General features: G+C 45.6%; 1 protein-coding gene across 1 annotated transcript in view; it reads right to left on the bottom strand.

Annotated features, from left to right (window-relative positions):
- GRK5 (G protein-coupled receptor kinase 5) overlaps positions 1-149 on the bottom strand; it is a 227,799-nt gene extending 227,650 nt beyond the window's left edge. Inside the window, exon 1 of the mRNA XM_077823035.1 lies at positions 98-149. Within this exon, the coding sequence (XP_077679161.1) occupies positions 98-149 (52 nt within the window). The remainder of the gene's footprint in view (positions 1-97) is intronic.
- Between the last annotated feature and the right edge of the window lie 11,994 nt (positions 150-12,143).

Below are 12,143 nucleotides of genomic sequence, written 5' to 3' on the forward strand. Positions count from 1 at the left end.
TGCCTTTCCCCCTTCCTCCGGTTGTGCATTGCCTGCCACGACCAGGAGGGAAAATGCGACAGGGATGCTCCCTCTCCCTTGCTGTGCTCTCCCTTACCTTCCCTGGCTTTCAGCAAGACGGTGTTGGCAACGATATTTTCCAGCTCCATTGACAGTATCAGCCAGCCAAGGTAGCGGCACTGCAGCAGGGATGTCAGTTGCTGTAGGTGCTGCTGATTCTCTGCACGCCTAGCAGCCTCCCTCCTCTAGTGCATTATTCCTCCTTATTTCCCCCTCCTGGAGTTTCCTCTTTCAGAAAGTCACCGCTCGCGCCCCCCTCACTAGTGTTTTCTCCCCCCCTCCGTATTGCTCTGCTACTCCATTCTCCTCCCCCCCACCCCACCCCCCCGCGCTCTCTCTCTCTCTCTCTGATGGTTTAGTGTTTCAGATGCTGCTGCCTCCCCCGCCCTCCCCGGGGGTGTGGCCCTGTGAAGCGGGTTCCGAAGCATTGCGCAGGCGCCGTCCTCAACAGCTGGTTCATTCCTCAAAGCTACGGGACCGGGAATGCTGGGAGTTGTAGGCTGAGCGCCTGCTCTGGGTTTTGACTTGCACCTTGAGAAGGAGCCCTCCATTATGTAAACCCAGAAGTCGAGGAGTTGCCAGGGCTGTATAGGGGCTATGACACATTGCATCTAACTGTTTGGGGAGACTACAAATGCAGCAGATCTGCATAACATAGGCAAGCAGCCAACAGCCCAAGCAATTATGGGGAGGAGGAGGAGGGTATATTTAATCCCTTGCAAAGTGTTTCAGAGTTCCCGGAAGTAGGACAGTAGTTGTTGCTCGTTAGCTTTTCTGATGGGGGGAGAAAATGAGCCCCAGAGGAAAGCGGTGGGGAAATCACCATTAACAGGAGAGTTCAATCACCCAAGTTCAATGAAATGCTCACGTTACTTTGACCGCTGAAGCTGGGTGGGAAGGCGGGGAGACAGCCATGCCCCACGCTTCGTGCAAGAAGGGTTGCACGAGCTGTGGCTTTGCACGAAGTTGTGAATTTACTACTGGCGCCTGCGCAATGGAGACACAGCAAGGCAGTCGTGTATTAGCCTTCTCATGTGTTTTCTTTATAGTATGCTGCGGGGGAAGAAAGAAAGAAAGATGCTTTGTGCACCCTCTACTGTTAACGATTGTTTCCAGAGACCCTTGTTGAGTCACATAAACCGAGCCGTTCAGCTCCTTCCTCGGTAAAGTAAGCTTGGTTTCCTGTAGGTCTCACTTCTTGAGAGGTTACGGTCCCACGAGAAACACGATTCAAACGGGTAGGGGGCAGGCCCTTCATGCATTTCTGTGCGCCGTAGTGATTTATCACACTACTTTACCAGCAGCAGCGGGGCTAGCTCCGCGGAGTTAATCAGCCACAGCCCCACTGCAGGGTTCAGCTTGTATTGGGGCGCCCTCCAGTGGCTCGTGGTAGGCAGTGTCTAAGGGAGGTACAGGCACCAGGACACGAAGCGAAATCCTGTCTCCATCACAAGCAATGGGAGTTTTACCATTGACTTTATTAAGGCCAAGATTTCACCCCCTCAGCTTAAAAGACTCATAAGGCCTTATGAAGCCTCAGGTGCTGGGCCCCTACAGCTCTCAGCGACTTGAGCTGAAAGTATGAGTGCTCAACAACTGCAAAAAAATCCAGCCACTGTTTTAAAAACAAAAATGTCTTTACCGGTATTACTAACTGAATTAGTACTTATTTTATAGGACATACTCCGTGCCTTTTATAGCTAATGAAAACGGACTGAGCAATTTCACTTTTGGATTTGAACAGTTTCATTTCAAGTTGGTTAGATGCTCATCCATCAGCACAGCCACAGAATAGTTTGTTTGCAAACAAGGGAATGTTTTGCCAAACCGGCACATCTTTAAAGCAAACAAATCTTCCTAACCAGCAGTGACTTTTAAAAATGTTTTTAACCCCCAATTTTAAGGTGTCAACCTAACAAGATCCCCTTATGCTTCCTAAGTGCATTTCCCCACCCCTTATACACCCATCCTTAAATAACCACTAAATTTCAGTAGGAACCTTGCTTTCAGCTATGTTCATGTAAGCCCATTAATTTCGGGGGGGGGGGGGGTTTCATACATGTGTTACTGACAGGAAGACTAGACAATTTGAATCCTACCACTATTCGAATATCTGCTATATAGAACAGGTGCCATCTATTAGCATGATTCTGATCTTATTTACACCTGTGTAACTCAAGAGTAACTCCACAGAAGCCAAGGTAATGACAGCCACATAAACAAGACCAGGACCAGACTCATTATATTCAATGAACCCCCTTCTTATCTGTATTAATTAAATCCTTGTGAAGCAACCCAGATTAAAGTGCCCAGCATGTTCTTGCAAGTAGGATATAATCACCGTGTCTTCCTATCTTTGTGTGCATACCGATTATACCCCAAGCTAAAGTTATATTCCTTTCTGACAGCCAGGCAAAACTGTCTGGGAAAAATGATACTCAGACCTCCTACTACATTGTCATTTGTCACAATATTAAATGCTCTTTTGCACCTGATTAAAGGACAAAGAAAAGAGGGTTTGGAACTTTAAAAATTAATCATACTGATGTCAGCAGGTACTGCTACTACACGGTCTTCCAAGTCTTCTTAACATGTGAGCAAGTGTTCAGGTTGTGGGGAAGACATGCTGTGTTTCAGTTAGAAATTTTTTGTGTCAGAAATGCCAGGTTCTGGAGCTAGAGTTGCTCCGTGGGAAGCAGGCATTGGTGTTGGGTTAAGACTCCTGAAAGAGACTGCCCCATATGCTATTTGATCACCTCTGTCTGAGGTCTAATGTTTATGTGTAAGTAAAAGACACTTAGACTTTACATAAGATTTCTCCATAATGGGGGGAAAATGATATACAAGACCCTAGACATCTGCTCCCCCTCAGAGGGGTGATGGCGAGGTCAGAACAGGACATTGGTGTCAGAAGACAGGGTAAGTAATTTAAAACATTTTTCATATTCAAACAAAAGAAATACAATGAGTCAAAACATTTTCTTTTCTTACCTCATGGTGCAGCTTTTCTTGAATTCATCCTATTCACCTTCCCCACAACAAGATACTTGAGCAGAAGCAAGTTTACAATAAGCAGTCACTTGGAAGTAGGTCTTCCATAAGCTGAAGTGGTCATGTAAGCCCTGATCTTGCCTGCTGATGTGTGGGTATAGGCCTGTACATCAGTGAGGTGGGGGCGGGGGTTCACATGTGAGGAACAGCTTGCAGGATTAGTGCCTTGGGCTCCCACCCCCTGAAGTGCTCATTGCAGCCCACAACATGCCAAACATGTCCCATTAATACTAATAGAATGCATGTGCACTCAGCACCACCCAGGAGCAGGCTCTTAACCGATAGGAAATTAATTATTTTTTCCCTAGGAACTTGGGGCCTGCTCAGGCTTCCATTGACTTCAATGGAAATTTCACTCTTGCTTGTAGCAGGAAGCACCCTTTTTCTTAAAGACTGAACTTTTAGGATCAGATTTTTCAAAATGCTCAGCACCAGCCATCAAACCCTTATTTAGGTGCCTAAATGAAAAGCAAGCTCTTTTGCCTTCTCAGCAAAGTCATGGACAATTAAATTACAAACAATAGTAGCAAAGGGCACCCAGAAACATATCTTCCATCCTGCGTTAAATGGACCACGTGCAGTGAGGAGCAGGCCATTCAGTTTCCCTGTTTTCTATAAGGTGAGGAAAGTGCTCACGCAGAACAGGGCAGAGTTAAGGTATAATCACACTTTGAGCTGGGGGGTACGATTCTCAGCTCAAGGAGACTAGCTAAAAACAGCACAAGCAGCAGGATAGGCTAGTTGCCCTGAATACATACCATCTGAGACCCTAGGCATTCACTCAAGGCACCAGCTTGCACCATCATGTCTACACTTTAATGTTGCAAACCAGCTGGATAAGTACTAGTTGTCTCCACAAGCTGGAAATCATACCCCAGCTCTATACCCTCAAGCTCACGGGCAATTGCATAGTGCATGCAGTCATCCTGCACTGATGGAGGTTACGTTCTACAGCTATATTTCAGAAGTATAGCTCTCTCCTCACCCTCCCTCCTGGGTGCAGAAAGATCTCCTTGCAGAGAGACCAGGTGGGTGAACTTTAGTAATATCTTTTATTGGACCAGGTTCTGTTGGTGAGATACAAGTTTCAAGGCACATGGACCTGAAGACCTCTGAAAAGCTCAAAAGTTTCTCTCTATCACCAGCAGAAGCTGGTCCAATAAAAGATATTGCCTCACCCAGCTGGTCTCTCTAATATCCTGGGACCAAAACAGCTGTAACACTGGGATCCTTGCAGAGAGGCAGACACAAAGCACCTCTCTAGAGCTCACCTCCAGAGAGCTGGGGGCAGGGGGGAAAGAGGTTCTTTTTAAAAGGTTACCATGTATTTTTCAACTTACCCAATCATCCAACTGAGGAATCCCTATAAAGCCACGCATTCCTTCTGGGAGTAGCCAGGTTATCGAGGAAGAGACATCAAGCACAGTCTTAACCAACCAGTTTGGATTATTTCACCCATTGGTTTCTGCTAGTGAGTGAAGTAGACACAACTGTAGTATCTTTTCATAATAGCATTGCTGAGAGGAGGTGGGCAAAATGCATGGCCTTAAACAGGGGTAGAACTGGAGTATCCAGGTTGAATCTAGGCTCCAATGCCTTTCCAGTGGCATGCCTTTTCTTTAAGGAAGAGTCCCAGGTACCCTGTCCCACAGCAGCATAGCTAGTTCAGTGGCCAAGCTCTCAGTGGTCCCCCAGCTATGCAGTTTTCTCCCCTCCTCCATCCATCTAAAGGAGAAAGTTGGGGGAAACTGTCAGAAGCCAAGATTAGAAGCAAATACTGTTCTGAGCAGCATTCACTGTTGAGGAGATTTCCACCTGAAAATCCCTGGTTCTGTTCCTAGCTAGGAGAGGACATTGCCTAAAGAAATCATTTTGAAATCCCCATACCTCAAGAGCATGTGTTACATTGCCCTTCCTTCCTCAATTATCTGCCTACTTCCATGAACTGAGGCCTGATTCCTCTCACAACTGTTGTAGAAGATCAGACCCCTAGCACAACTGTGCTTCCCTTTGTAGCAACGAAATGGGGGCAGAAGGAAGAGAGTAGCCTAATGTTTGCACTGGGGGAGGAGAAGACTGAATTTGGGGGCGGGGGGGAGGAGAGAGTATTGACGCTCAGAAGAATAAAGGTATAAATAGATGCAATCTATTTAAACTCATACAAATTAAGGTATTTTTTATTTAGAGCAGCTCAGAAAAGCCTCAAGTCCCCTTAAAACCTTTAAGGGCTGCTGGATGTCAGGAAAAACAGGGCTGGCAGTCCTTTCATTTATGGGGAAACAGGGGTTTATAAATAAAATGTTGACAGCCTTAACTATAAAGGCACAAATGCATCACTGTAATAATAAAAGGAGGGCAGCTAAGCAGAGCGCTATGAGCCATTATAACAGATGAGTCATCAGCAGGGTGGGCTCACAGGTGTAGAGCCATGAATGCTGCAGCAACACCCAACTTTAGCCTTCCTCTAAAGCAGCAGCCTCCTGGCCTGATTACTGTACATTTAAAGCATCAGGATAAGGCACCATGTTTACCAGATGCCAGAAGGGCCTTTGCCGACATTATCTGGAGGAAATGTTCTCTCTCTCCTCATATACATACACATATACATTTAAGCCACTGATGTCCATTCGTCATCATCTCTAAGCTGGCCTATGTTTGAAATTGAATTAGGTCCAGCCCTGCAAATTGCTGACCCCTCCTCCCCTCTCTCATGAGCTCCCACTGATGGTCTATAGCAGTAGGTTGAGACTAGGCTGGCCTTTGCAACAGCCTTTGCAGACAGACTGTGTACCATATAATGTTTACAGAGTCCTTCGCATAAGCAGAGAGGCTGCCACATAGCAACAGCACTGGGGTGATGCAGCACATCCTCAATATGAATGACTGCCAGCACATCTTTTTGTTTTGGTTTACATCTATGAAATCTGCAGGGCCATGTAACTTCTCCCACTGTTTCTAAATTCCTTGTGCAATCATCTGTTATCTTGAAGCAGAGAAGTGACTAATGGCAATTTAACTACTTGGAGTGCACTGACTGTCAAGACGACAGCCAGATGGAAACAAAAATAAAAACGGAGTTGTTATTCAGAAAGTGGCCACATCTTGGAATTAGCAAGAAGTCAGACATTAGCCTCACCACAGCAGTGGGAGATGGGAAGGAGGGAAAAAAAGAGCTCTTGCCCCGTCCGTCTCCCTTCCCTTTAGGGATCTATCAAATTTGGTGTGGAAATAGTTTGTCCATTGCTAGTGATCCTTTAAGATACTACGGTGCTTTAAACCCTCAACTCTCTCAGAATCATATAGTGCTTTTCATCAAGAGATCTTGGCGTGCTTTACAAAAGGAGGCAAGTATCATTCTGTGCCTCCATTTCCCCATCTGTAAAATGGAGATAAAGGGTAGATATTTGCTAATGGTCACATAGAAGGCTAGTAGAAGAGCCCAAGTCCCAGACCAGTGCCCAGTACGTCATTTTGATCAGCATCTTGTCTGATTAGGCCCAAATGCCTGATCCAAAGTCCCTTGCAGACAGTCAATGGAAAGTCTCCCCTTGACTTAAGTGGGGTTTGTATCAGGCTCAAAGGCCTCAGTCCAGAAATTGATAATATGTAGCTGGACTACCATGCCCACAAAGAGCCCCACTGAAGTTAGTGAGGCTCTGCCTGGGGCCAGTAATCTGCCTACCCATGATCAGTTGTAGGACTGTCTGATCAGAGACCTGTTTGTCAGACATCTCTCTCTTAGGATCTCAGATGTCAACCACATCGTGTACCCTAGTATCAAAACTTGCAAAGTGAAGCACAAGAGCAGAAAACCAGCAGAAGAGTAATCAAAGCCACATTTGTGGCGGGGGGGTGGGGGGGGGGAGAAGAGGGAATGCTTTAAATACCTGAATGGATCTTGACCTTAATTTTAGTACATTTTTACCAGCAAATATTGATTTAAATCAGAAACTTGGCTTAGAGGCAATAAAAATAATGTAAACCTTTTAAATAGACTGAAATTAGAAATAACTCCTATACATGAAAACAAAGAGGCAGAATTTGGGGAAGAGGAAAGATACAACAGGGAAAGGAGGAAGAATGCCATCTTTGAGGATATGTTTAAAATATGGTTAAGCTTTGTCCACACTGCAAGATGGGATTGTGTTTTAACAGCATCATGTGGTACAGTAGTCCATTATGAGGTACCCAGAAAGTTGATTTTGTAATCTAGACAGCACCAGAATAGGAGGATAGAGAGAAAGGCACATTTTACAAGAAAGGGAGGAGAGAAACGGGGAGGGGGGGGGGGGACGACGACAGGTGGGAAGCAGAGAGCTGCATCAAACAGCAGAGGAGAAATTTCAGCTAACCCCAAGTTTCCCAACCATACATAGCTCTCTACTGCTTTTAACTGTAGAAAAGCCCCAAACAAGTTGGTGTAGTTATTTCAGATTATTGGTCCAGGCCAAGTGCCTGGAAGAACTTACTGGTCCTGAAAATATTATACTGGTTCATCAAAGTGTTTCTAGACTAGCAGGTTGAAACATTGAACCACAAAAAAAAAAACAAAAAAAAACACCACACTACATACATTCTGATTACCATCTTGGCCACCAATAGTTAGAAGCGGGACAAGTCTCCAGTGTAGACAAGGCCTTGAAGTCAGTCAATAGAATTATTTACCTTACAGCTCCCCCTTGCCCCTCAGTCTAGCAGTGCTTTTTTTGGGGGGGAAAGGGGGCGGTGGCGGCAGGGATGGGGTGGGGACCTGAATCTCTCAAACCAGGGCCCTCAGACCAGCATCATGTCCAATCCCTGCATTCTCTCAAGAGGAAAATCAACAGAAGAATGCTTCCCCTCCTACCAGTCTAATGCTAGTTAACAAGTTATTTGAATATATGGTGTTTTTTGGATAGCTGAACAGCTGGTTTGATTTTAAGTTTAATCCTTAGGACACTTAGAGCTTTTTAGAGGCTGTAGAAGAGCCCTCCGTGGAGAAAGCAGTGGTTCGGGACTATTTAGAAAAGCTGGACGAGCACAAGTCCATGGGGCTGGATGCGCTGCATCCGAGAGTGCTAAAGGAGTTGGCGGATGTGATTACAGAGCCATTGGCCATTATCTTTGAAAACTCATGACAACTAGGGGAAGTCCCGGACGACTGGAAAAAGGCTAATGCAGTGCCCATCTTTAAAAAAAGGGAAGCAGGATGATCCTGGGAACTACAGGCCAGTCAGCCTCACCTCAGTCCCTGGAAAAATCATGGAGCAGGTCCTCAAAGAATCAATCTTGAAGCACTTAGAGGAGAGGAAAGTGATCAGGAATAGTCAGCATGGATTCACCAAAGGCAAGTCATGCCTGACTAATCTAATTGCCTCCTATGAGGAGATAACTGGCTCTGTGGATGAGGGGAAAGCAGTGGACGTGTTGTTCCTTGACTTTAGCAAAGCTTTTGACACTGTCTCCCACTGTATTCTTGCCAGCAAGTTAAAGAAAATCCATTCATCCAGCCCATACTATAAGGTGGATAGAAAGCTGGCTAGATCATCGGGCTCAATGGGTAGTGATCAATGGCTCCATGTCTAGTTGGCAGCTGGTATCAAGCGGAGTGCCCCAAGGGTCGGTCCTCGGGCCGGTTTTGTTCAATATCTTCATAAATGATCTGGAGGATGGTGTGGATGGCACCCTCAGAAAGTTTGCAGATGACACTAAACTGGGAGGAGAGGTAGATATGCTGGAGGGTAGGGATAGGATACAGAGGGACCTAGACAAATTAGAGGAGTGGGCCAAAAGAAATCTGATGAGGTTCAACAAGGACAAGTGCAGAGTCCTGCACTTAGGACGGAAGAATCCCATGCACCGCTCCAGACTAGGGACTGAATGGCTAGGCAGCAGTTCTGCAGAAAAGGACTTAGGGGTTACAGTGGACGAGAAGCTGGATATGAGTCAACAGCGTGCCGTTGTTGCCAAAAAGGCCAATGGCATTTTGGGATGTATAAGTAGGGGCATTGCCAGCAGATGGTGGGATGTGATTGTTCCCCTCTATTCAACATTGGTGAGGCCTCATCTGGAGTACTGTGTCCAGTTTTGGGCCCCACACTACAAGAAGGATGTGGAAAAATTGGAAAATGTCCAGCAGAGGGCAACAAAAATGATTAGGGGACTGGAACACATGACTTATGAGGAGAGGCTGAGGGAACTGGGATTGTTTAGTCTGCAGAAGAGAAGAATGAGGGGGGGGGTTGATAGCTGCTTTCAACTACCTGAAAGAGGGTTCCAAAGAGGATGGATCTAGACTGTTTTCAGTGGTAGCAGATGACAGAATGAGGAGTAATGGTCTCAAGTTGCAGTGGGGGAAGTTTAGGTTGGATATTAGGAAAAAACTTTTTCACTAGGAGAGTGGTAAAACACTGGAATGCGTTACCTAGGGAGGTGGCGGAATCTCCTTCCTTAGGAAGTTTTTAAGGTCAGGCTTGACAAAGCCCTGGCTGGAATGATTTAGTTGGGGATTAGTCCTGCTTTGAGCAGGGGGTTGGACTAGATGACCTCCTGAGGTCCCTTCCAACCCTGATATTCTATGATTCTAAGAGCAACTCACCAACCACTGCACAGCATAACAGCATCTTCCCCTCTTGTCTGGTACCTCCTCTTGACAGCTGTTCCAGCCCTGTCTGCTCCTTCTTGCAACTCAGCCCTCCAACTAGGGCACATTCTCAGATCCACCCCCCATCTGGTTAACAAAGTCCCATAAAACAATAGTTCAGTGGCCTTATAGCAGGTCTTTAGCCCACCTCTAGACTCCTTAGATTACACACACCACATCAGGGGGCTTTCACCCTACTTTTCTTGGCACAGGGGAACCCAGGGCCCTAAGCTCTAGTCCAGGGATCCAAGCAGCTATGCTCAGCTCCCTCAAATGTTGCTACCTCTCTAGGCTACTTCCTACCAGAGCCGGTCTCTCGGGCCGAGGCCCTTTTCCTCAGCCTCATCCCAAGCTCACACATCTACAGAGTTCTTTCTAGCTCCTGTACCAAGCAATACCGCCTACATTTTTTTCCCTCCATGGAGACCTAGCTCCTATTGACCTCTTCTATGACTGTTTTTATTACTCTTTTCTCAGGAAACCCAACCCCCTAGGCTACCTCCTTACAACCTTACCCTTTTGTCCAGGCTCAGCCCATAAGCTCACACCTCTCTCCTACACCTTTGCTAAAAGGCCCTTCTCTAGAGAAAGTGCTAAAAACTACTCTCCCCCTAAACCACCTTCTTAGTGCCCTCAAGTCCTTTCTTTATTAGGAAGTCAGCTCTCTTCCAGCTGGGACTCATCTTTAATTCAGCCTTGCAGACTCTCTAAGACTGGGCCTACTACTAAATTGGACCTGGCCCACCCTTCAGGTGCAACCATATGCACTAATTTCACTCTAGATCCAGTTAACTCTTTCTGTGCCAGTGTGGGATGTACACCCTGTGATGTTTCACTCCATATTCTTTATGAAAATATGCTTCTAATATGGATATGACATAACTGATATAATTTACGCAAGATGGCTCATGTAAGGTATCATTGGAAAGGTTATGATTTACTGAATGTGATTATCCAATTTGTGTGCCTGTATCATTTCTGTATCTGAAGTTAGAAATATTGACTATGTAACTGTATTTCAAATGTGTTACTTTAGGTGTCACCCCAACTAGTCCTTCAGGTACAACAATGGAAAAGCCAGACAGGGCTAAAGGCACATTAGGAAAGACAATGGACTGTAAAAGAGCTTAGATTTCCTGTGGAGGCTCCAGACAGCCTATGAGTAATGGCTGCCACAGCCCTGCAAAGACATGGTACTTCACCCACCCCTTGGAATGCCAGTGTTCTTCCACTGGGAGACAAAGGGTTCCCCCACCATACACAAGAGCTATATAAGGCAGAGGAGTGATATCATCATGGTTCTCCTCTGTCTCTTCACCCAAAGAGATACTGAAAGACACTGGGAAGCAAGAATAGAACTGAGGGGAGAAGGGTTAAACCCAGGCTAGGAAAGTGTCCAGTCTGTGAGTGGAAATACCTGAAACCCCCAGCTTCAGGCCAATACAGCTGCCTTTCAAGACTTTCTATAATCCACCTGTGAAAATATTTAGACTGAGATGTTAAATTTTGTAACCTGTTTCTTAAGTATATTGCACTTAGCTTGCATATTTTATTTCTCTGTAATCTGCTTTGTTCTGTCTGTTATCTTTTATATTCACTTAAAATTTGCTTTTTATAGTTAATAAACTTATTTCTTGTTTATAATATAACCCTGTTTGTACAATTCTCAATTGGGAGGGAGTGGGGTAAGAGACTGTGTATATCTTCCTCCACATTGAGGGAGGAAGTAGATTTCACTCTAAGGGAGGTGGACACCTGAGTGCTGAGGCAAGTCCCTTAAGCTGAACCTTCCCAGAACTGATCTCCGTGTCTGTGTCGTTCTTCAGTTGGGTGTAGCCCTGTCTGTGTGTGTGTGTGCTGGAGGAGGCTTAATAGCTTGGCCCAGCAAGACAGATAAAAAGGGTGCCCATGTTGGCATAACAGGTAGGCTCAGTGGTATCTCCGCACATCAGGTGGCATCTTAAGGATGCAACCCATCACACACCCCATCGAAAGAGGCCATATTTTACTGTTGTTTAAATCTAATGCAATATGGAGTTTTAAAGTGCAGCGTGATGGTGAAAACTCACCAATATTATAGGTGACAAAACTGGCCACCTAACTCACCCATTATTTTATAATTTTCCTGCTGCTTGCTTCCTATGTGTGCTATTTTCGCAGTGATAGCAGGTAGCAAATTGTGGTGATTGTCAGCCCCTTACTAAAATCTTTCCCACACAACTTCCCCTCATATGTAACAGAGGTTAACTAAAGAGGGTCTAATGAGCAGAACAGTCACTTCCCCATATATTACTAGAAAAACAAGACCATATCCTTCCCCCAGAGAGACACACACAATATGGGCTGTGAGTACTTCTCTGGGGTGCATTGGGGGTGGGGGGAGAGGGAGGAAGGGAAGGAGAAATTTCTG

Source organism: Eretmochelys imbricata, chromosome 7 (genome assembly GCF_965152235.1).
Source record: "Eretmochelys imbricata isolate rEreImb1 chromosome 7, rEreImb1.hap1, whole genome shotgun sequence".
NCBI lineage: Eukaryota > Metazoa > Chordata > Testudines > Cheloniidae > Eretmochelys > Eretmochelys imbricata.